Here is a 26311-nt window from a genome sequence, read left to right as displayed (position 1 = left end):
TATCCAATCTCAAGATTTGTGTTAAGTACTTCAAATATGTTAGTCCTAAAATTTGCACATGGAGATATACTGCTCAGATTCCTCATCAGTCCTTCAGGGATTGCTTCAGTTGCAGAAAGCTGCCTACTCATGGTCACATACTTCTAGGAGCACCACCATCCAATTAGAAATCAAAAGCAAAAGTTAAAAGTCCAGGGATTTGGGCCCCTTGTGGTTTAACTCTGACAGGCCACATAAGCTCTAAAGCTCCCTTCTGAGTCACCTGAGGCAGTCAGGCCTGCAACACTTCACTTTTCTCCATATGTCCAATTCTGCTTCCTCCCCTTTCTTTCCACAGGTGTTGATATCTAATAAACTCCTGAACACCAAACTATCTCTGAATCTTCTTTCTGGAGAATCCACATTGCAGCAGGAGGTATTACTATTGCCATTACAAAGATGAAGAAAACCGAGGCTGGGCAAGTCTGTCTTTTTGAAAAGTTTGATAGTTCATCCATCCCCCAAATCCTAGAATTTTTTTCTCTAATCCAATATTTATAACAGATTACCTTTGCCAGTTCTCTAACCACACTTCTGTAAGATCTTTAATACCATAAGATATAATTATCTTCATTTGAAAGCCTAACTAGTTAGTGCAGTTTAGCGACTCTCTTGGCTTACCAATCTCACCTTGGTTTGCCATTCTCCTCTTTACCTGGTCTTAGTGTTTCTACTTTGAGGAAAATTCTTCTCAATAGAAATCATGAAAGCAAAACATAAATTGTATATAGCTGTTTTCTGTTGATCGTCAATTACTGATGATACAGTCTGCAGTGGGTCCATTCCTTCCTTGTTATTTACAGTGCATAATGTTAGTTAAAATATCCTCCTCATTGCCTTAGCACTTTCACCCAGCCTTTTCTTTTTCTTAAGTTTCTTGGTAATGATCATAGGTTCATAAAACTTTTTTAAAAATACATGATTAGTTATTGATTTTTCTTCATTTAAATAATTCTTTAAACATAAATCTTGAGCAACCACTGGGTTATCAGATGCTTGCAACTATCCTTCCAACTTTCCTTCTCATTGGTATATACTGCCATACTTTTGACTTTTAAAACTTCTCAACCTTTTAAAGGTATCTGGTTTTTAGTGTCTTGGTTTCAGAAGTCCAGAAAAGCAAAACTAGTCGTCCTAAACAGGATGCGTATGTCATTATAACTAACACTCCCTTCCACTGCCACTGAGAAACTCTAGGGCACACATTCTCACTCAAGTTTTATCACTTCAGCTTCACCAAGGGTTGAAAAAACCAAAGAGAGAGTTGAAAACTAGTTGAACCAAATAAAGTTCCTTCTTTCTAGTAAATAAGAGTGTTGACTTGTTTCTTGAACTTTAAGACTTTCTCACATAGTCTGTTTTTAAAAGAATGAGATTTCTAGCATTAGTGCTGATGGCTGTAATCTTCTACAATTTATCTTATTTCCTTGTTTATAACTTGAATAAATTTATAATATAGTAAGATATAATTACCCATATTCTATCCCTACTACCTTAACAATGCTACTTCTTACATTCCCTTCCCATACAAACCAAATGCACTCTATTCTGCATCTACTTTCTTTTTTTTTTTTTTTCCGGTTTAGCCTCTTTTTTTTTTTTTTTTATTGTACTTTAGGGTTTTAGGGTACATGTGCACAATGTGCAGGTTTGTTACATATGTATCCATGTGCCATGTTGATTTCCTGCACCCATTAACTCGTCATTTAGCATTAGGTGTATCTCCTAATGCTGTCCCTCCCCCCTCCCCCCACCCCACAACAGTCCCTGGAGCGTGATGTTCCCCTTCCTGTGTCCATGAGTTCTCATTGTTCAATTCCCACCTATGAGTGAGAACATGCGGTGTTTGGTTTTTTGTCCTTTCTGCATCTACTTTCTTTCTCACAGATTTCCATACAGATTCCATAACATTTTGAAATACAGAGGTTTTCTGCCATTCTTTCTATTATTAGATGTTTCTTCTCAATTAGACATATTGGTTTATAGTTACCTTCCAATCATTGTTCCAAGCCATATAGCCTTGGTAATATGGAAAATCTTAAACTTGTCTCTTTCGATACATTAGTTTACTATTCACACTCTGTGACTGGTATACAGATGCTAAAAGCATTATTCCTGATGATATTTTATTCTAAGAATTCTTCTGTATATTCACATTTTTGAAAAAAAACTAGACGAAAGATCAAATGGGTAAAAGAAAGAACATATATTAATATAATAAAGACTGCTATGACCAAAAAATCCCCCTATATGATTTGAGAAGTATTATTAGATTGGATGTTTCATGTGCAAAACGAACACGTCCAGAACAGTCCTTCAAATAAAGATATAACTCAATTTCTTACCAACTTGTAGTCTAAAAACAACTTTGTGGGCTGTGACATAATTAATTAATACTAGAGAGAGGACACTGACTGCCAACTATGAGAAACTAAAGCAATCTATAGGATTTAAGTAATATTCCCTCCCTGAATTCATTTACAAGTAAAAAGGGACAATGTAATACACAGTCCAGACAATAGTATAATCACAAAAAGTTAACTCTGACCCTTTCTGGATCACATCCCAACATTGTTAAAACCAAACCAAATATAAGTTCTTACTATATTCAGTATAAAATGCTATAAAATGTGTTCTTGGTCCCTTTAAGTAATCATGGGAGTGTCAGAAGGTAACTAACTGGAAAAGGTAAGCTGAGAGACTAGGTTAAATAAGGAAGTAGATAAATAATATCCTATATTTGTACCGCTTTTTTTTTTCTTTTTTTTTGAGATGGAGTCTTTCTCTGTCACCCAGGCTGGAGTGCAATGGCACGATCTTGGCTCACTGCAATCTCTGCCTCCGGGGTTCAAGCAATTCTCTGCCTCAGCCTCCTGAGTAGCTGGGATTACAGGCGCCCACCATCAAGCCCAGCTAATTTTTCTATTTTTAGTAGAGACAGGTTTTCACCATCTTGGCTAGGCTGGACTTGAACTCCTGACCTTGTGATCTACCTGCCTCAGACACCCAAAGTGCTGCCATTATAGGGGTGAGCCACCGTGCCTAGCCTGTACAGCTCTTTTAACCACTGAAAGTGCATCCACATTCATTATTTTAACCCCATAAGAAACCTCTAAAGTGGAACAGTTATTATCTATATTTGAAAGGTACAGAAACTGTAGTACAAAGTCATGTTATGATCCAGATTGAATAGAAATTACCAGAAGAGTACAAATCAAAATCTCATTTTCAAAAAAATCCTATGTACAAATTCTAAATGCAACAACCACCTATGACACAGGAAATTAATAACTGAGAGACCAGTGAGATAGGAGTATCACAACAGTAATGATACTGTACCATTTTGGAATGATACTATGACCTCTGAAAACCCTCTTTCCAAGCACAAAACTATCTGTGATAATAGAAGGAAAAAAAGCAAGGACTTGGCCTTACCTGGTACCTCTGAGAATGGAAGCAGGTTAGGAAGTACAGCAAGAACTAAGTGCCATGACAACCTAAGTTCCCAATCCTATGATAAGAGATTGCCTCTTCACAGTGCAATGATCACACTGTTCTAAATTGCTGTTCTCATCTTTCCCTTTCTCGTTGACTTGAAATAAAGCAATAAGGAGGTCAGAACTGCTAACCTCAGGAACAGCAAGTCTAGCATATAGGTCTGCTTTCATCTTCATTTTTTCCCCTACTATTAAGTTATGTATCTGGCTCCAAGATCCAATTTCTACTTAATGGTTAAGTCTATAGGACAAAACATGGCAAAAGAGAAATTTAAATTATGAGTCTAAAGCATATATCTACAGCCAGGCACAGTAGATCATGCCTGTAATCCCAGCATTTTGGGTGGCCGAGGAGGGCAGATCACCTGAGGTCGGGAGTTTGAGGCCAGCCTGACCAACATCCCGTTTCTACTAAAAATACAAAATTAGCCAGGCATGGTGGCACATGCCTGTAATCCCAGCTACTCGGGAGGCTGAGGCAGGAGAATTGCTTGAACCCAGGAGGCGGAGGTTGTGGTGGGCCAAGATCACGCCACTGCACTCCAGCCTGGGCAACAAGAGTGAAACTCCGTATCAAAAAAAAAAAAAAAAAAAAAATGTATTTACAACTCAGTTTCTACATATACATTATATACATATAAAAAACATATGCATATGTATCAATGTATTTTATAAAATGCTTTGGAATGTAAATAGTACTTGTTAAAAGACAAAGCAAAAGCTGAGCTCTGGCATTTTATCGCTCAAAGTTCTATTTTCTAGTATCTCTATGCATCTAACTCCCAAAAAATGATGTTCATAATGATGACCAAACAGGTGCTGCCAAATCCTGAAGTAGGTTCTGAATCCCCCAAAACTAAACTAGAATAATATGATTTAAAGAATAGTGTATTATATTCTAATTATCTGAATATTGTTAACTTGTGTCCTAACCTTTACTAAACAATACTCTATCCTTTCTTCATGATGGATTAGAGATTTTTATTATAGTATTTTGCTATAAATGGTAATTATGGTAGTTTCCATTTATCATTGTGTATTCTGTAGCAGTTTTTCTTGTATGATTAAACAGTCATCAATGAAGATGAGGAATGATCAGATACTCTGACTACAGAAGAAAGAGACTGAGAGTAAGTACAGTGTCGACTACTCTTCCACAATTATCTTTGTTAGTTCTGTAACCTCTACAAAAATGATCTAACAAGATAAGAATATACAAATGAAGAAACAGGTCCAGAAATGGTAAGTCTTTCAATATTATATAGCTAAATAAATAGAAGAAGCACCTGGCTTCAAAACTCACAGTCTTTTTTTTGCCCTATGTTATATTTCCAATCTGAAGAAAGAATAAAGGCAGGGTAGAATACTTTAAATTCCAAATAGTTGGCACTGAATAGTCAGCTAAGACACGGATAAATATCCGATACTGGGACGAAAGGTGGTTTTGCTCTACCTATAGGAGGTTACAGTCCTGTCATTCCAGGAAAGAAGTTGAAAAGAGGTACAATATACTCATGTATCACACTCAGTCTTAATCTGTTGCCAGATCCATGTTACTATTCAGGAAAAAAGAGTTGAGGAAGAAAAGAAAAACAGGTGATGTATCTAAGTACTTCCTATGTGCTCATTACTTAACTAGTTCACAGCATTTTTAATAATTCAAGAATCAATTTGCAAATACCCAGATAACAGTTCTAATTGTTATTTCAAAGCCTTAACTACTTCTAGTAAATTGTTAAGGAATTTTAGATTTTTCCTCTCAAAACTGTGAGAGTAATAATAAAAATCTTCCATATTATCTTGAAAGAAACTATAGCAAATAGAAAAATAGCCTGATGTTAGATGTCTCAAGTTTACTGGTGCATTTTTTTTTAAGCTATGGTGTTTCAAGGGGATTTGTGTATGAACATAGGTAACAAATATCGTCAGGCACGGTGGCTTATGCCTGTAATCCCAGCACTGTGGGAGGCTGAGGTGAGTGGATTGCTTGGGCCCAGGAGTTCAAGACCAGTCTACAGCAACACAGCAAGACCCCATCTCTACAAAAAATACAAAAATTAATCAGGTATGGTGGCATGCACGTGTAGTCTCAGCTACTCAGGGTGCTGAGGTGACAGAATCACCTGAGCCTGGGGAGGTTAAGGCTGCAGTGAGCCATGATCGCCACTGCACTCTAGCCTGGGTGACAGAGTAAGACTCTGAGACCCTGTCTAAAAACAAAAGCAAATGTCAAATTCAGAGCAATTTTTCTAAATGAGGTAATCTTATAAGAGCTATTAGTGATATCAAAAGCTCGAACAAGAAGCCTGAAGATTCAGTTTATTACAGTAGTTAAAAGCATGGACTATGAAATCAGACTACCGTGTAACTTGAGCAAGTTATTGAACTTGTCTGTACCTTGGTTTCCTCATCTTTAAAAACAAGGAAATAGCTGTATAGCTGCCTGTAATGGTTGCTTTAAAATTTGAACAAGACAATTAATATACACAATTCGAAAAGGCTGACAGATGGTAAACACTCTGGAAGTACGGTCATATACCAGATAGCAAGATTTCAGTCAACAAGGGACTACATGCCGATGGTAGTCCCACAAGACTACAATGGAGCTGAAAAATTCCTATTACCCAGTGATGCTGTAGCTGTCTTAACATCACAGCACATTACCTTTTTTACGTCTAGATACGTTTAGACTCAAATGCCATTGTGTTACAATTGTCTGTTTACTACAGTAACATGCTGTACAAGTTTCTAGCCTGGGAACAATAGGCTATACCTTATAGCCTAGGTATATAGTAGGCTGTACCATCTAGGTTTGTGTAAGTGCACTCCATGATGTTCCCACAACAACAAAATCACCTAATGACGCATTTCTCAGAACATATTCCTGTAGTTAAGAGATATGTAGTTTTAACAGAATTATTCTAAAATGCATAAAAAATTACCAAACCATTAGAAGAATTTAGTATATTCTGACCTCAAATACTACAAGGCTTTGTACTAATTATCAACCAAAATAAGAATATCTCTACTACAAATTCATGGAAAAGATAGGAAAGTAGGCATAGTATAAATGGGAAGTGGACCAAATATCTTTCAAATTCACTGAATTTGTTTACTTAAAATAGCACGTCATGCTGGTAATATGCCTGGATCAATAAAAACAGGTTCGCTTTGATAAAATAGATGTAAAATGGGAAAATACTGGAAAATAACTGTAAGCATGTATATGCTTATCCTGTAAGATGATTCCCTAATGTATCAAATCCAAACTATTAACCATGGGATTCAACCTCTATCAGATGTCATGTTTCATTTTCCATTGCCCTGTCTCAGTCAACCCTTTTAACTCTCTACCTCCATATGCTCTGTGCCTGCCTCTCTTATCTACCCAAGCAGATCTCTATCTTATATTACACCATATGATATTGTAATTGTCTTATATGCCTAGTTTTTCCTACTGGATTTGAGCTTTCAGTGAGATTAGGAACTATGTCTTGACTATCTTTGTGTCTGTTGTGTCTAGCACAAGACTTATCACAAAGCAAATGCTCAGTATACATTTAGTGAATAAATGATTTTAAAATGAATGATTCTCAAAAATCAGTTATTAAAAAAAAAATCACAGAAAAGAAACCCAGATCACTTATGGCTAACCTTAAAAGGTATCACTTTCTTTTTTTACACAAAAACTAATATTTTACTTCATGAAAATATGTTCTGAAATATGAGACCATTCGAGTCTGTATCTCTTAAAATGTTTAGTGTTATTTGGTAATAAAAGCATAAGGAATAATACAATAAATATCCTTATTTCAAGTACACAGCCTGAGAAATGAAACATTAACAACAGTTTTAAGTTGCATAATACTTGTTTTCTAGCTTTCTGTTGATTTTATAGGGCCAAACCAAAGACAATTTTAAAGTGTAAGAATTTAAATAAATAAAAGTACACCACTGTGCTTTGTTTCCTTAACTTACTTTTCTGTTTTGAAGAATATTGCACAACCATCTACATGCTTTCTCTCCTGCTCAGACATGATTTTGGCACGTGACTTTGGAGAAAAAAATCCATCATATCCACGCTCCTTCAATGCTGGCAGAAAGAGAGTGAAGTATTGCTCTGTTTCCACTTCCTGAGATGAAAGAAAAGTTATCATCTACATGACAGAGGGAAAATGCTGATTAAGATATAAAGATGTTCAGCATTATGAGTAAGATGTAACTTAGTAAAAATAATTCACATAGCAAATATTATCTTACTATCTTACCTGATCGCTAGCAGCTGCTACTTGACAATGGCAGCTTTTTAAACATGAAAGAACCAGAAAGGTGGCATGATTTTCTCATGCTCACACAGATAGTAACAGGAGTAGGACTACATCCCAAGGTCTCTTGATTCCCAACTTATAGTTCATTCCATTATACTTTACTTCCTCAAGACTGGCAACTAAACAAGCAAGTTGGGTATATGATAGATTCTGTGATAGGGAATAGTATGTTTTATATATAAAAAGGTAATTTAAAAAACTGCATATCCTTCTGAACTATGGTGGAAAGAAATGATACCCAAGAGTGAGAAACATAAAATATATCCACAAAAAATTCTACTTTAAGAAATTTTTAAGTACCTAAATCGCAATCATCCAATGGCCTCTATTAATTTGATAATTATTAGTCTATTTTATTCTTTGACTCATAAAATATTTTAACAGGTCTTTCGAAATGAAATAAATATGAAGATAATTTATGTATGCAGATGTTTCTAACAGCATGAGTTTATGACAGCAAAAACCCATAAACAACTAAATGTGTCCAATGGTATGGGAAAAGCTAAATCAATATACGTTCATATAATTAATGAGTTTTGAAGAATTTTGGTAACATGGAAAATCCATTAAGTACAATAAATAAGAAACAAAATGTATCTGTAAGTATATTTTGTTTATTTAATGTGTAGAAGAAAAATACTCCAGAAGTTTTAACACAACTATCTTATGACATGAAATTAGGTATTTCCCTCCATCATGCTTTATATTTTTTCAAAATTTTCAACTTCTCTAGAATGATCTCTTTTTAATACAGTATAGTATTATAGCATTGCTTTTATAATAAGACAACTTTCTTAAATTATGTTTTATCCTTCAAACTGCTATATTTAGGAAGGTGTGAGGCTGTTATCACCACAAACACTAAACCAAGAAGTAGACAAGAAACTACAATAGCCTGATTTCGTTTGCCTCCTCCTCTCCCCAATTCTCTGTTAGTCTCAGTATTTAGAAGAAACTTTATTTTAATTTTAAAAGATTTTTACTTTTTTCCCAAGCAACATAAAAATACATTATCAAGCTACTCTGTTACATAAAAATTTTTTTAATAATTTTTCCTCTCAGGCTATGATGAAAAGAATGTGTGAAATTGTAACACACAACTTTTTTTTTTTTTTTTTTTTTTTTTTTTTTTTTTGAGACAGAATCTCACTCTGCCATCCAGGCTGCAGTGCAGTGGTGCAATCACTGATCACTGCAACCTCTGCTTCCCGGGTTCAAGCGATTCTCATGCCTCAGCCTCCCAAGTAGTTGGGATGACAGGTGCACGCCACCTCGCCTGGCTAATTTTTGCATTTTTAGTAGATATGGGGTTTCGCCAGGCTGGTCTCAAACTCCTGACCCCAAGGGATCCACCCGCCTCGGCCTCCCAGAGTACTGGGACTATAGGCGTGAGCCACCATGCCCGGCCTGTAACACATAACATTTTTAAACACCTTTAAGAAATAGTAAGTTTTTGAGTTGATGAATATGTTAATTAGCCTCATTTGATCATTTAAAAAAATATATGTATCAAAACATCACAGTGTACTCCATAAACATATACAATTATTTGTCAATTAAAACTTTTTAAACCTTTAAGCACTTAACATGTTTTGAAAGTTGCTAAGAAAAAGGTTACTAAAACCTACTCAAACGTCTTTTTGGCTAATCATTAGCTAAATTTTGAAGCAACAAAACACATTTCATGAAAAGATGCTGCTTCTTCAGTAAAGTTCAATTAATAAAGTGCTATAAAACAGAAGAATCTAAATTTCAGAGATGGTTTATAAAGTAAGGTAAGGCAAATATGCATGATTTATAGTACAATATATTAAAATATGTCTGTTTAAGGAATAACTGTGGGCAAGCTTTTTTTTTTTAAACAGACTCCAATACAAGGTAAATTTATATTCCTAAAAGACTAGCAATCTTCTGTGGTTTTCTCTTTCAGCAATACCAATGATCATGAGGTGAATATTAACATGAATAATGGGTAAGATTATTTCCACTTAAGAAAATAGTAAATAAATATAAGTAGGTGGTTGTATTCAGTCAGCAAAATAGTTTCACTATGGAAATGTCTTAAATGCTTATTTAAATTATCCATTTTTTTAAGAGAAGGAGAGAAAACAATTCTTTTTGAGCTTTGGCTCTAAACACAGGATCTCTCCCAGTGGTCAGATCTTTTCTTATGTTTAAGTTCACCTTTTAAGTTAAAGACAGTTTAATTTCTATGGTGTTACCTGAAGACTAATGATATCTGCGTCACAGTTAACAATTTCTTCCATAATTCCCTTTTTCCTGTATTCCCAGTTTAATGCCCAGGATGGGCAATAGCCATATAGCTGCCGGGTAGCGTATTTATCACATAACACATTGTAACACATAACCGTGAATGATGCTAAGAAGTGGGAGAAAAAACAACAGACAAACGGGAGAAAATTAGGCAACTTTTTCTAAAGCAATATCATGTGTACACCTGCACAAGCACACACACATACGCCACATATCATCATTGTAAAATGCCTAGGCAAGATTAAGATTGCTAATCTACTAAAACATCATTGGAGTCCATCATACAAAATTTATTTTACTAAGTCTAGAATTAGACTAACAGTTCATATTTGAGAGTTTTAAGGAAATTTATTTTAATAAAAAATTTAAATTTTAAATCTGCTAATTTTTTGCTTATAACTTTGAGAAAAGCTTCTTTAAATGAGTGGAACAAAAGTAAACTGTAGTTGCATTTTAATTAAAGAGCTCTAATCTCATTACTTCTTATTAACAAAATATCTAAGTATTTTTTTTTTGCCTCCTACTGCTATCATTACTTTGAAGCAGAAGAGTATGGACTAACAAAATTTAGTTGTAAGAGAATCGTTTTTGTCAATCAAATGTTCATTTCTGAAGTAAAATGCTCATTTTAAAATGTCCTTTAACTATAAAAAGACTGTGAGCAAACTAATAGTAGAAGATGGTTTGCATCCTTGCTACTCAAAAGTGTGCTGTGAAGACCAGCAGCATCAGTAATCAATCACCTGGGAATTTAGAAATGCAGAATCTGTGGCCCCATAAACACCTCTTTTGGACAGGATGTACGATTTAACAAAACCCCCAGGTGATTCATATGCACTTGCATGTTAAAGTCTGAAAAGCCCTAATTTTTATCAGTAATTCTCCATCTTGGCTGCATAGTAGAATCACTTTGTAGACCTTATAAAGAAAAATGCTGAAGTAAGGGTCTGACTCCAGACTAATTAAGTCAGAATATTAAGAGTCTAGCTATTCGTATTTTTAAAAAGCATCCCAGCATCCCAGGTGATTATAATGAACAGACATGGTTGAGAATCACTTATTTAAATAAGACGTGAGGAATTCAAAGTGAAGTGACACTTGATTCAAGTTGGTTCTGTTTCAGATGATGGAAAAGGTATTAAGAGAAACTCAGTTCAGTCCCCTGGGGGTCTGACTGGTGACCATTTTGTACACTGGGAGCTAAATTTCAATTTGAGTTGACTTGTATTTTCTGAATATTTATCTTGGAAATGACCCAGCATCATTTCCAAGCCACTACGCTGTGAAGTAAGCACCCTGAATTTACCTTACTATGCTTCTCAGGATTTGAAATGCCATTTGGAAGTAAGGCGAAAGAGGCAGATTGCCATTTGCTTCATTCAGTTTTTTCCTAAGACTTTGTAAAATGAGATTTCATTAAAAAGATCAGAGATCTCAATTTTTATAATATAGCCAAAACTCTTTATATCCCTGCCAGTGCCTGAGAATGAACCAGCAATTTTTAAACAGAAGTGAAAACTACCTAAGTGTTATTACCACTCATCTCTTATACTCTGTTTCTATCTGGGACCTTTTTCATTATCTAGGCTTGATTTCCATATAGTTTATCATTTTTTTAAGCAATAAATCACCCTTAGCCACCATGAAGTATTATAATTATACACATCCCTCTATGCATCAGAACTAAAATGCATTTTTAACAGTAACTTTTTTTCAGCACTCAGATCCTACTCAGAGAAGCACCATACCTCACAAGAAAAGTCCACACTAGTTTTTCAATAAAGAAAACCCAAGAACAGATTACTTTGAGAATTCAGCAATTAATGAAAATTTGTTTCTATTGTTTCTTTTCTTAATGGAAATGTAGCTGTGCAATATTAGAAAATCTTTTCTTCAAGACTGTGTTCACTCATATTCAAAAGGGATTACTACGAAGAATTAGAAAATGGTGTTTTTAACATCAGAAGGGAATAATTAATTATACAACAGGAAAGGCCAAGTATAAAATAAATCTATCTAGCTTTAAGTTTTGTAGAAAACCTTAGGTACTCCTTTCACTTAAACACCAACATGCAACCTGATAGTAAAAATGTTATTCATAACATTGACACAGTGCCTCTTAAAACAAGCTGATATTACAGCTCTGGAGTGGTTTGGTTTTAAAATTATTACCTCTGAAAGACACAAAAATGTACTGCATATTATAATATTTTGTAGTGTTATTAAAATGCAAATAGAACCATGAAGAGGCTACATATCCCACATTTCCAAATACTTAAAGACTTGTTCTGAATCCTCTTAACTTAAAAAAAGCCCAAAACTCACAAACAAAAGGACTTTATATTGCTCAAAATATATATAAAGTCTAATTGTGATTTACCCTTTAACAATTAATTATCTTGTGTTTTTTTGAGACACGGTCTTGCTCTGTCTCCTACGCTGGAGTGCAATGGCAAAATCTTGGCTCACTGTATGTAAACTCCGCATCCCAGGTTCAAGCAATTGTCGTGCTTCAGCCTCCTGAGTAGCTGGGATTACAGGAGTGCGCTACCACAACCTGGCTAATTTTTGTGTTAAAAGTAGAGATGGGGTTTCACCATGCTGGCCAAGCTAATCTTGAACTCCTGGCCTCAACAGATCTGCCCGCCTTGGCCTCCCAATGTGCTGGGATTACAGGCATGAGCCACAGTGCCCAGCCAAAATTTATTAATGTAGTACTATTCTGTGACTGGTTTAATCTTCATATCCAAACACTTACAATTTTCATTTAATTTTAAAATGAAATTAGATATCATGGAAATTATTACTCTTGATTAAAAAAGACATTTCTAAAAACGGTAATTCATAACTTATTTTAAGTAGAATTCCCAAGCCTAAAATATCAAATATGAAGAATGTCAAACCATTATTGGTCCCTGCAAACAGATAAAGGCTTATGTTTTCTACATTACTTCAGTTCTAGAAATGCTAGATTATATCCTTATATTGATCAAATACCATGTACTATTTCTACACCCCTGGGCTGGTATTATACTTTGTTGCCAGTATAGTAAATATATGCTCAGTCTACATTATTCTTCCATAAATGTTATCTACCTCTCAAGAAAGATCAAGTACTTCTCAGTAGTTTAAAATTTTTCACAAGAAAAATCATTGTTCTCATTTTTCTTAAATCACCCAATACTCTGTGAAGATGCCATTTGGAAAGCTGTATTATAGAAATAATTTTAAAACCAAGGACTGCATTGCTGTGAAAGATAAAGGCACCTATTGACAGGTCTATCTTAATGTGGACTTTTTAAAAGTCTATCCATCAGTATTTTTAAAAGCATCTACCCATGAGAGGTAAGAATGAAGGCTTATTTATTACAGATCATGAAGCCCAAATAACATTTTAAGTATTTCTGAAAAATAAAAAAGGAAGAATGAGAAAAACTATTTACCTGATGGCAGAATTTGGTCTCGTTCTTTTAATGTAATCCATGGCCTCGGAGGAAGCTGCTCTGGATGAACTGAAAAAAAGTTTGTAAATATAGGTTAATTTCATGTGTTTCTGAAATCTGAAATGTGTTTATAATGTCAAAAACATTTCTGTTTTCTATTCTGCTGTAACGGCCTGCAAACTGACTTAATCTAATGCTGAAATTTAATGAAGATTTAGGAGCCAAAGGAAATTTAAGAAAAGCTATGCAGAGAACACAGAACTAATACAAGAAAATAACATTAGGAAATTCATTAATGGCATTTTCACTTACATGGTATTTATAAAAAGTACCTATTTAAAACCCTATGTAAAATCTTAAGTCTCTAATTATATATGTAAATTGTATTGACTTAGCCTTGTGGGAAATCAAAGCCATCTGAAATTCCAACCCTGATGAATTAAAACAGTCAAACATCTTTAAAATAGAAAAAAGTACATATGGATGTATTAAACTTAGTGAGTTTTCTAGTGGGGCCTTCATTTCCTGATTTTACTCTTTTATAATGTCAACACAAAACAAGAGATAAGGATAGAACTACATTATGCAGAAAAAAGAAAGGCACTTGTTAAACATTAATTGCTCAGATATGGTTATCAATACTATGGAACTAAATGCTACCTAACTACCAGATAAGTTACCCCCTTTTCTTTTCCTTTCAAAATCTTTGAAATTACAGGATAACTTGATTCAAGTTTGCAGATTTGCCCATGGTAGTAATGGCTGAGAAATGTATTCCTTTAAAACAAAAAACACTCCATCTTTATCTAGCCACAGAAATTTTGACCACAGTTGCCTAGATCTTTAAAACTGTCACTTTACTAACAGTTTTAGTGTTCTGAAAGTCTACCTATATGGTACTCTGTTTTAGCAGCCATACTTTTCACAGAGTAGAATGAACACTATTTCATATATTCCATATCTTGCCAGTAAAGAAAAGAAGGTTATAAGATGACAGACAAATCATCCAGCTTGTTCAACATACTGAATCCCAGAAAACAATCTTCTGGCTATGTGAGTGCCATGGCAGAGTCACAGCAAGTGTCTCAAAAATGAAAAATATAGAAACAGAAAAAGTAAGCAAAAAAATTTCTAGCTATTGGGATCCTTAATTAGCAAAATCTACCTAAGCTGGCTTGCTTAAAAATTCAGAAATCCAGAAACTTCTAAAATAAAACAGGTAATATAATATCAACGTTTTGGTGCTTCTAAATCTTAACTAGTGTTTCACAATGTAGCAGTTTAAGTATAATGCAATCAACAATATCCAAAGAGCCAAAAACATAATATGAGCGAATACTCTATCTCACTACCAACCAGCAAAATTAAAAAGATGAGACGGCATATTTGTTACCCAAGTTCATACAAAATTTTTAAGTCCAATAACATCCAGGACTGGTGATGGCGATAAACAGCATGTACAGCTGGTAGGAATATAAATTAGTACAGCTATCTTGAGAACAAACTGGCATCTTTTAAAATTTAAAACATCCATATCCCTATGACTGAGCAAAATTCTATTTCCTGGGATCAGCCCTATCTTCTTTAAGCAGGATTCAAAAAGATATCCCTTACACCATTGTTTATATTAATGAAAGCAATAGTAAATGGCTAAATAATATCCATTTTAAGAAAGTCTATGCTATAGTTTAAAAAGAAAAAAGATAAATATGTGTTCAAGTGGAAACATATCCATGGAATACTGTTAAGTAAAAAGAAGTAGAAAAAATAGAATAACAAAATGTGATAGATTTTATTTAAAAAGGTTTAAACCACACAAAAGTAATAGTATAAAATTTCTGCTGGTATAATTTTTGTATGTAAATGCCTACCAGAAAGTAAAAGGATATATACCCAACTCACAAGTATGATTACCTGCATGGAAGGGACTGTGATTAAAAGTAATGATTAAAAGAAATTTTAATCATAACAGTAATTTTAACGTTTTTTTTACAAAAGGATAATATATTCATGTGAGACATGCATTTAAAATCTTTTTTTTTTTGAGACGGAGTCTCGCTCTGTCGCCCAGGCTGGAGTGCAGTGGCGCGATCTCGGCTCACTGCAAGCTCTGCCTCCCAGGTTCACGCCATTCTCCTGCCTCAGCCTCCCGAGTAGCTGGGACTACAGGTGCCCGCCACCACACCCAGCTAATTTTTTTTGTATTTTCAGTAGAGACGGGGTTTCACCGTATTAGCCAGGATGGTCTCGATCTCCTGACCTTGTGATCCGCCTGCCTCAGCCTCCCAAAGTGCTGGGATTACAAGCATGAGCCACCACACCTGGCCTAAAATCAGGTTTTTTAAAGATGAAACTACATGGCCAATGATATGACAAAACAAAGAAATAAAGAGTTATATGGGCTACTATCACATAAAGTAAATAAATATATTGGTGACCCAATCTTCGACAGAGCTCAAGAGAGCCAACCTTCCTCCCCACACCTAACACTGACTGGCAGCACTAGGCCTGATCTGCCTACAGTGCAGGTGTCAGCTGAACCTGAAGAGACAACCAAATCTACATGCTAAACCTAAACAGGGTAACTGTCTGCTGAAATCACAGATTTAAAAAGCATCAGAAGTCTCCTAACATAATATCCAAAATGTCAAGGGTACAAATAAAAATCACTGGTCATACCAAGAACCAGGAAAATCACAACTTAAGTGTTAAAAGACCAACAGATACCAACACTGAGCTGAATCAGATGTTGAAATTATCTGACAGATTTTAGAACAGCCATCATAAAACTGCTTGAACAAGTAATTACAAATATCCCTGAAAAGAATAGAAAAATCCAGCAAATACAGAAAAATTATTATTTTAAAAGTATTAAATAGATATTATCCAACTGAAAAATACAGTAACTTAAATTTTAAAACTCATTGGAAAGGCACAATAATAAAGATGCCAAACGATAACAATCAGTGAACTTGAGAATGAATCAGGAGAACTTAGTCTGAAAAACAAAAAACACTGAAACAAATGAACAGAGCCTGAAAAAACCTGTGAAACTATAATTTTTTAAAAAAATCTAGATTCGTAGTATCAGAGTTCCAGAAGGACAGGAGAAAGGACGTGGAGCTAAAAAAGTATTCTACGAGAGAACAGGTGAAAATTTCAAAATTTATGTGAAAGACTTACACCTAACAAATTTAAGAAGGTGAGCAAACTTCAAATATCAAGAGCCCAAAGAAATCCATGACAAGGCAGATCGTAACTAAACTTCTGAAAACTAAAGAAAGAACCTTAAAAACATCAGACAGAAATAGCATATTACCTATAGGACACCAACTCAAATGACACTAGATTTCTTTTAAGAAACCATGAAAGCCTAAGGAAGTGGTATAATATTTTTCAAGGACTGAAAGAAAAGAACTGTCAACTGGAAATTCTGTATCCAGAAAAACTATCCTTCAGAAATCAAGGGGAAATAAAGACATTAACAAAGGAAAACACTTCCATTGCTAGCAGACCTGCCCTTAAAAAATAGCTAAAAGGGGGCCAGATGCAGTGGCTTACACCTATAATCCCAGCACCTTGGAAGGCTGAGACGGGAAGATCACTTGAGGCCAGGAGTTTAAGACCAGCCTGGCCAACACAGTGAGATCCCATCTCTAAAAAATATTTAAAAATTAGCCATACATGGTGATGTGAGCCTGTAGTCCCTAGCTACTTGGGAGGCTGAGATAGGACGATCACTTCAGCCCAGGAGTTGGAGGCTGCAGTGAGCTAAGGAAACTCTCTAAATATCAAGAAAAACAGAAATGGAACAAAAAAGGAAAGAACAAGGAATCAGTAAACTAAATGTGCAGCAAGATAGAAAGTTTGAAGAACCATGAATATAAAACACATGAAAATATACCCTAAGTATATGTAATTGAAAAGCTGAAATAACTACAAGAAGAAAGACAAACCTACCATTTTGACGTAGCTTTATTGGTAATGAATAAAACCAAAGTAATCATTAAGTACATCTAACACATTCAAACAATGTAATTAACAAACAAACTAACATACAGGATACTGCATCTAATGAGAAGAGACATTCTTCTCAAGTGCATACTTAATTACAAAAATTAATCATCTGCAGAGGTAATAGATATTTTTAACATTTAAATTAATCAAGGTATGTTCTCTAACCACCATGGAATTAAGCTAGGAACCTATGACAAAGAAAACTAGAAGAACTCCTCTGAAAATAAAGAAACAAGTTTCTAAATGACTCACGGGCCAAGGAAGAAATAAGGGCTATTAGAAAATATGCTGAACTGAATGATAATGAAAATAATACAAACTAAAGCTTGTGAGATTGTGAGATACAGCTAAAAGCCACTTTCGAGAAATATTTTTACATAAACATATACATAAATATATTTGAGGAAAAAAAAAGAAAGATTGGAAATTAAGGCATGTTCACTTTAAGCTAGAAAAAGAATAGCAAATGAAACCAGAAGAAAGGAAGAAATAAAGAAATTAATAATATTGAAAACAAACATACAATAAAGAAGACCAATGAAGCTAAAAGTTGGTTCTTCTTTTCAAAGAAAATATTAATAAATGCCTGCATAATTTATTGTCTGCATAAATTAATGTCTGAAATGGAAAAAAGACATCACTACACAACCTATGGATATTAAGACATCATAAAATATTCTGAACAACTTTCGGCCCATAAATTTGAAGATGTAGATAAAATGGGCAAATTTCCAGAAAACACAACTTTCAGAAACTTATAGAGAAATGGAAATCAGAATAGTACTGTAATTATTAAAGAAACTAAATCAGTAATTTAAAACTTCCTACCAGAAAAAAAAAAAAAACCCAGAAAGAAAAAAAAAATTCAACCTTAAATAAATTCTTCCAAACAACAGAAAATAAGGAAATACTTAAACAAATTTTACAAAGCCAGTATAACTTTAATATCACAACTTGACAAGGACACTGAAGAAAAAGAAGTACTGGCCAATTTCACTCATAAACACAGCTGCAAAAAATCCCATATAGGCTGGGCGCACTGGCTCACACCTGTAATCCCAACATTTTGGGAAGCCAAGGCGGGCCGATTGCTTGAGGTCAGGAGTTCGAGACCAGCCTGGCCAACATGACGAAACCCTGTTTCTACTAAAAATATAAAAATTAGCTAGGCGTGGTGGGGCGTGCCTGTAATCCCAGCTACTCAGGAGGCTGAGGCAGGAGAATTGCTTGAACCTGGGAGGTGGAGGTTGCAGTGAGTCGAGATCGCGCCATTGCACTCTAGCCTGGGTGACAGATCGTAACTCCATCTCATAAAAATAAATAAATAAATCCTAAATAAAATATTAGCAAACTGAATCTAGGGTATAAAAAGATAACAATTTATCATAACCTTGTTGGCTTTATTCTAGGAATACCAAAGGTGGTATAACATACAAAAAAACCATCAATATAATTACCATATTAAAGGATAAAAATAATCTACTCATCTTAACAAAAGCATTTGATAAAATTCAAAATCTACTCATATTTAAAAAAAAAACTTGCCTAGCAAACTAGGAAGAGAAAAAACTTCCTTCATCTGATGACGTTTATCTATATAAAAACTGAAGTGAATATGATACTTAATCAGAAATTATGAAATTAGACAAGGATGACCATTATCACCACTTTTCGATAGCTAGTGCAGTAAGTGCGGGTTGGCAAGAAAATTAAAAGGATTAGAAATGGAGTAATACAACTCTCATTACTTGCAGATGACATAATTGTATACATTAAAATAAAAAATGCATTAGCATTAAAAACTATTTAGCAAAGTGGTTGAATATGTTCTTTAGCAAGGCATTTAGTAAGTGTTTAGGAAGATGACTGAATACCAAAAATATACAAAACTCAATTGTATTCCATTAATCAGTAACAACCATTAAGTTAGTAAGATGTATCTTTAAAATGACTATTTTTAAGAGAATTAAGAAGTTAGTATTTAGAATAAATGTAATACAATATGGGCAAGCCCATTACATAGAAACTTAAAACTATTGAGAGAAATTATAAAAAGCATAACAAATAAAAGAATAGGATCCACTGTTGTAAACGTATCAATTATTTCCAAAGCCATCTATAGATTCAATATAATCCCAAATAAAATCTCTACATTTTGGAGAGGGGAGAGATTTAAAAACCGCATTCTAAAAATTTTAATAAAAATACAAGGTAAAAGAACACAGACGCCAGAACTAGCCAAGATTCTTTCGAATAGGTCAAGGGGGAAGACTTACTCTACTGGATCTCAAGACTTTTTATAAAGCTGTCCATAATTAAACACTGTTATATTGCTATAAAGACTCATGGAAGAGAATAAAGAATCCAGAAACAGACCTACACATACATTGACACCTGATTTATGACAAAGATGACATTAAAAAACAATAGTGAAAGGACAACCTAATCAATAAATGGCTCAGAGTCAATATAAAATACATATGGAAAAGTCATAAAATCTAATTCTAAACATTAGAAGTAAAAAAAAAAAAAAAACGGTTTCTAGATAATGACATAGGAGAATATACTCATGATCTTGTGGTATGAAAAAATTCTTAAAAAGGATAAAAGCTGTACCATAACAGAAAAGATCAACAAATTGGACTGGAGTACATTAAAATTTTTCTGTTTGTCAAAAGACAAATTAAGAGAATGAAAAATTTAATAACAGCATGGAAGCATATATTTGCAACATATTACCAAAAAAAAAAAGCTTACATCTAAAACATACAAGAACTCCTTACAAATGACACACACACAGCACACACATATGGCTGGACTGACTGGCTACATCTATAGAGACAAGAGATTTTTTTTTTTTTTTTTTTGAGACAGAGTCTCACTTTGTCACCCAGGCTGGAGTGCAGTGGCGCAATCTTGGCTCACTGCAAGCTTCGCCTCCCAGGTTCAAGCAATTCTCCTGCCTCAGCCTCCCAAGTAGCTGGGACTACAGGCACGTGCCACCACACCCGGCTGATTTTTTGCATTTTTAGTAGAGATGAGGTTTCACCGTGTTAGCCAGATTGTCTCGATCTCTTGACCTCGTGATCTGCCCACTTGGCCTCCCAAAGTGCTGGGATTACAGGCGTGAGCCACCACGCCCGACAGAGATATTTAATTTTAAAGTAAGTTAGAAACAGCATACACATGCTATGTATACAGCTTAATTAAATTGCCACATATTCCTAATTCTTTTACTAACAAGGCCTCTATAATAAATTTGCTGATTTCTATTGATCAACTTTTAGTCTTTTTAGCCATAAACTTTTCAGATAATATTAATTTAGTTTTACCTTATTATAAACCTTACTTTATGTGAAGGAGTGGGGAAGAAGGGCATCTTATGATGAAAATTGTAAAAGAATATAGCCAAAATGTGATCATTGCCACTAGGCCAGAACTTACGATTTTTCTAGCGGTTTCAGAATTCTGTATTTTAGAAAGACATCATGCTAAGAAAAATATTTGTATGTAGTAGTACCTCCATACTTTTACCCATATTTTCAGAGCTTAAGCAAAAAAAAAAAAAAAAAAAAAAAAAAAGTTTTAAATCAAATACCTAATAGTCTTCTTTTTTTGTTTTTGTTTTTAATAAATATTTTTTTGAGACAGAGTCTCGCTCTGTCACCCAGGCTGGAGTCTAGTGGTGCGATCTCAGCTCACTGCAGCCTCTGCTTCCCAGGTTCAAACAATTTCCTGTTTCAGCCTCCGGAGTAGCTTGGATTACAGGCACGCACTACCACGCCTGGCTAATTTTTGTATTTTTAGTAAAGACGTTTCACCATGGTTTCACCATGTTGGCCAGGATGGTCTCGGAACTCCTGACCTCAGGTGATCCGCCTTCCTCGGCCACACAAAGTGTTGGGATTACAGGTGTGAGCCACCACATCTGGCCTGGTCTTCTTATAGAAGAAAACTTCCATTTGGAATACAATGATTTTAAATTGTATTTAAATAAATCTGGTGTTCTTAATTTAAAACCTAGTTGCAAAATTTCCACAAACGTGTGGTGAATCAAACTAGTCATTTCATTCATTAAAAATGTGTAAAATGTGTGGGTTCCAAGTAATTTGCATCAAATGCAAACAACTAATAACTGTATTTTTGTGATTAAGAGCAAGATAATCTTAGATTCACAGCTCTGGCACTGATTAGCTATGTATAAATAAATTACTTTAGTCTCTGAATCTCAGAATTTGCATCTCTAAACTGTGAGTTAAAGTTCCTATGTCCCAGGTTCTTAAACAAAATAATGCAACTAATCTCCTAACATATTGTTTGGTAAATAGAAAATATTCAGTATATGAAAAGAAGAATGTTCCACTAACATAGGATATACAATGGAAGGAACTCCAAACCCATAAGCAATTATAAAAAACAGTCAGATGCTCTTGAGCAACATATATTAGCTAGTTAATAATATCTGTAGAATGTATTTTACAGCTTTGTCACTAACAGGTACCTGCGAGATTGTCAAGCATGAAGTTCAGTAGCTTTCGGGTTCCATCTGGGTCCTGGTATAAGTTGAGAATATCCTGTGATAAAGGATTGCCTAAAGCAGAAGATAAAAATAAAACCTGTAAAACTTACAACTGCAAGGCAAGACAGAAATGTAGACTACAAAATAAAATACTAATTTCTTAAATTGAATTCTACTGTATTTAATCTATTATATATATTTTAAAAATGTATGTGTAAATTAATATTCTCTTTAAGATAGTCATAAAGAAAAACTTCAGAATCTTCAAACTCTAAAATTTGGGCTTGTCCAAAACATATATACACATATACATAAAAGCATATATATTAATCTTAGTCAATTCTGAAGTAATATCACAACCTGGCACCTTGAAGTAATCCTATAGGTTCTACATTAATCTTTGAAAACCTGCATTTATCTTTTAAGACCACAGACAAACTCAAATAGCCCTATAGGAGAAAGAATGAGTGATATCTTAAAAAAGAAGGGGTCTTCTTAGAATATTCATATTACATTTAGGGAAAACAAACACATTTCGAGTAAGAAGAAAATGTGTTACCAAGATATGTTAGTGAAATGTGAGAAGAAAAGAATTTTGTTGTAACAGTAATTAGGAACGTGTGAGTACTAAGAGTACAGATTTATCATACATCAAAGAACACACTATTGGTAACAGACTATATAGTCCCTTAAGAAATAAAGGAGGTGTTCATTAAGACAAGCATGAAACAACAGTCTAGCATTCAAATTTGAAAAAATAAAAACCAAAGAACTTCCAAAATTGAAGGTTCTGTTAAATAAAAAATGAACCAAACCTTCAATGCAACACATACCCACCAGCACAGCTACAAATTTTTTTGAGACAGTCTTACTCTGTTGCCCGGGCTGGAGTGCACTGGCACAATCTGGGCTCACTGCAACCTCCAGCTTCCGGGTTCAAGTGATTCTCGTGCCTCAGCCTCCCAAGCAGCTGGGGACTACCAGCGCCCGCCACCACGCCCACTAATTTTTGTATTTTTAGTAGAGACAGGGTTTTATCATGTTGGCCAGGCTGCTCTTGAATTTCTGGCCTCAAGTGATCCGCCCGCCTCGGCCTCCCAAAATGCTGGGATTACAGGCATGAGCCACTGTGCCTGGCCTAAACAAATTTTTTTAATGACCAACCAAATGTTACAAAGAATGCAGAATACCTTGAACTCTTCTACTTCGATTACTGGTAAATGGTATGAATACTTTGGAAGTCTGGTTGGTAGTTCCTAATTGACTTGCAAGTGGGAAGAGGAAACTTCCTAGGGTGATGGAAATACTCTATATCTTGATTTAGGTGCTGGCTATTAAGGTGTATACCTTTGTCAATATTAGTGAAACTGGATTTTAAATATTTGGATATTTTACTGAATGTGATTATAACTCCAAGTACTAGGGGAAAAAAACTCTTGATGAATGAGTTAGGCAGTAGATTAGACACAGCTGAAAAGAAAATCAGTCATCAAGAAAAACAGATTCAAAGAAAATTATCCAAAATGCATCACTGAGAATCACAAAGATGGAAAACATAAGACAGTAAAAGATATAGATGTTAGAATACTATATGAAATCGGAGTTCTAGAAAGAAGAACAAGACTTAAGTTCTGATCAAACATGTAAAGATTTTAAAAGCTGTCACTCCCGTCCTCACAATTGAGGTTATAGGACAAACTGCTGTCCCAAACACAAACAAGCAGATACAGAGAATCACAACTTACTGGCAGCAGAAGTCCACAGCTAGAACTAGAACTAGAACTAGAACACTTTAAAGTGTAACTGACAAATTACTGGAGGCTCCATGTAGATTAGCTTGAGAGTTAAAAACTCCAAAAGGGCCTAGTCTTAGGGCATTCCCACACTTTCCTAAGTTTTACTTCCAGGAGTCTTACCAGGCTCTCACTATAAAGACTGGAGAAAAATCTCCTCATTCTTCCAAAAGGGGGCAGCAGAAAGTAATGTTCTCCTTAATAAGAACTATCTTCAAAGGAAACTATTTTACCAGAATCTAAGTTTTCCCAAAGCTTAACAGACCTAGAGTAAGATAAATGCCCTCTCTAGCCTTTGACATCAAGTAGGGAAATAGTCAGCTCTGGCTCACTAAGGCAAACCTAATTACAGGACTATAGGGCACTTCCTCTCCCTCCACACCTTACCACTACATCAACACCTACAGCAAACAGTAAACATATTTAACTCCTAGCCAGAAAGAGAGATGAGAGAGAGAAGTGAGAAAAGGCAATATCTGAAGAGGAAAGGCTGCAAATTTTCAAAAACCAGTTTTTTAAATAAATGAACTGATACAAGATGCACAATATATACAAAGAAGTTTATGAAAGGATTTCATTTAAAAACAGATTATAGTGCAAACTAGAAAATGACAAACAGAAGACTTTAAAACGAGACGGGTTGTGGCTGGGCGCGGTGGCTCACGCCTGTAATCCCAGCACTTTGGGAGGCCGAGGCGGACGGATCATGAGGTCAGGAGATCGAAACCATCCTGGCTAAGACGGTGAAACCCCGTCTCTACCAAAAATACAAAAAATTAGCCGGGTGTGGTTGCAGGCGCTTGTAGTCCCAGCTACTCGGGAAGCTGAGGCAGGAGAATGGTGTGAACCCAGGAGGCAGAGCTTGCAGTGAGCCGAGATTGCGCCACTGCACTCCAGCCTGGGCGACACAGCGAGACTCTGTCTCCAAAAAAGAAAAAAAGAAAAAAACAAAAAACAAAAAACCAAGATGGGTTGAAAGAACCAATCATATCAAAAGAATAAACAGGAGAATGACGTGTCAACAGCGACAACAGCAGCTAGAATACAATAAAATAGTATCTCCAAAGAGTTACATGAATTGTAATTGAGATTTCAAACACTCCTATGGTTATCGACAGAAAAAAGCACACATAAAAATTAGTATGGATGAAGAACAGAACACTATCAACCAACTTGGCCTATTATTTACATAATACTCCACTCAGAATCCAAAAAATATGCATTCTTTCCAAGTGCACATGAACATTCACCAGTGAGACCATATTCTGGGCCAGAAAACAAACTGTAACAGATTAAAAAGGAAATAAAATCATACAAAACATACAGTCATGGCCTAACGAAATAAAACTAGATACCAACAGACAAATATCTGGAAAGTTCCCAAATATTCTGAAATTAAACATCACACTTCCAAATAATCCATGAGCCAAAAAGGATGTCAGAAGGAGATTTTTTAATGTTTTAATTGGTCCAGGCATGGTGGTTCACACCTGTAATCCCAGTGCTTTGGGAGGCCAAAGTGGGAGAACTCCATGAGCCAGGCTCCTAGTTCAAGACCAGCCTGGGCAACATGGTGAGACCCCATCTCTACAAACAAAAAAATTTATGTAACTGGGCATGGTGGTGTGCACCTATAGTCTCGGCTACTCACGAGGCTGAACAGGAGGATTGCTTGGGTGCAGGAGTTAGAGGCTACTGCACTCTAGCCTGGGTGACAGATTGAGACCCTGTCTCAAAAAATAAAAGTATAATTAAATGTTTTGAGTTAAAATGGAAACATGACATTATCAAAATTTGTAGGATATGGAAAACCAGTTTTTAGAGAGAAACTTACAGCTTTAAATACTGATATTAGAAACAAAAAGATCTAAATTCAATGATAAGAACAAATGAAACCCAAAGCAAGCAGAAGAAACTAAGAGCAGAAATCAATTTAAAAAAAAATACCAAATTCAAAATGTGGCACAGTTTGAAAAAGAGGCAATAAAACTGATACACTTTCTCTTTGACCAGAATGAAAAGACACAAATTATAAATATCAACAATGAAGGACAGCCAAAAAGACAGTGAAAGGAAAGGAAATTTTTTTTTTTTTTTTTTTTTCAGACAGAGTCTCGCTCTGTCTCCCAGACTGGAGTGCAGTGGCACAATTTGGGCTCACTGCAAGCTCCGCCTCCCAGGTTCACACCATTCTCCTGCCTCGGCCTCCTGAGTAGCTAGGATTACAGGCGCACACCACCACGCCCGGCTAATTTTTTTTTTTTTTTTTTTTTTTTTTTTTTTTTTTTAGTAGAGACAGGGTTTCACTGTGTTAGCCAGGATGGTCTCGATCTCCTGACCTCATGATCCGCTGACTTTGGCCTCCCAAAGTGCTGGGATTACAGGCATGAGCCACCACGCC

General features: G+C 35.1%; 1 protein-coding gene across 5 annotated transcripts in view; it reads right to left on the bottom strand.

Moving 5' to 3' along the window:
• The window catches only part of CNOT6L (CCR4-NOT transcription complex subunit 6 like), a 108993-nt gene that overhangs the window by 21537 nt on the left and 61145 nt on the right, over nt 1-26311 (bottom strand). For 3 of the 5 annotated variants that reach the window (XM_055297237.2, XM_055297238.2, XM_055297239.2), the window contains exons 5-8: nt 22100-22189; nt 13582-13650; nt 10087-10244; nt 7515-7669 (exon numbers count right to left, since the gene is read on the bottom strand). In XM_055297237.2, the coding sequence (XP_055153212.1) occupies nt 7515-7669; nt 10087-10244; nt 13582-13650; nt 22100-22189 (472 nt within the window). Of the gene's footprint in view, nt 1-7514; nt 7694-10086; nt 10245-13581; nt 13651-22099; nt 22190-26311 lie in introns of all 5 variants that reach the window. The other 2 variants (XM_063610359.1, XM_063610358.1) reach the window with 1 other exon arrangement.

This window comes from Symphalangus syndactylus, chromosome 10 (genome assembly GCF_028878055.3).
Source record: "Symphalangus syndactylus isolate Jambi chromosome 10, NHGRI_mSymSyn1-v2.1_pri, whole genome shotgun sequence".
NCBI classification, from domain to species: Eukaryota; Metazoa; Chordata; class Mammalia; order Primates; family Hylobatidae; genus Symphalangus; species Symphalangus syndactylus.
The sequence above is the reverse complement of the archived record's forward strand: the minus strand, read 5'-3'. Positions and strand labels throughout refer to the sequence as shown.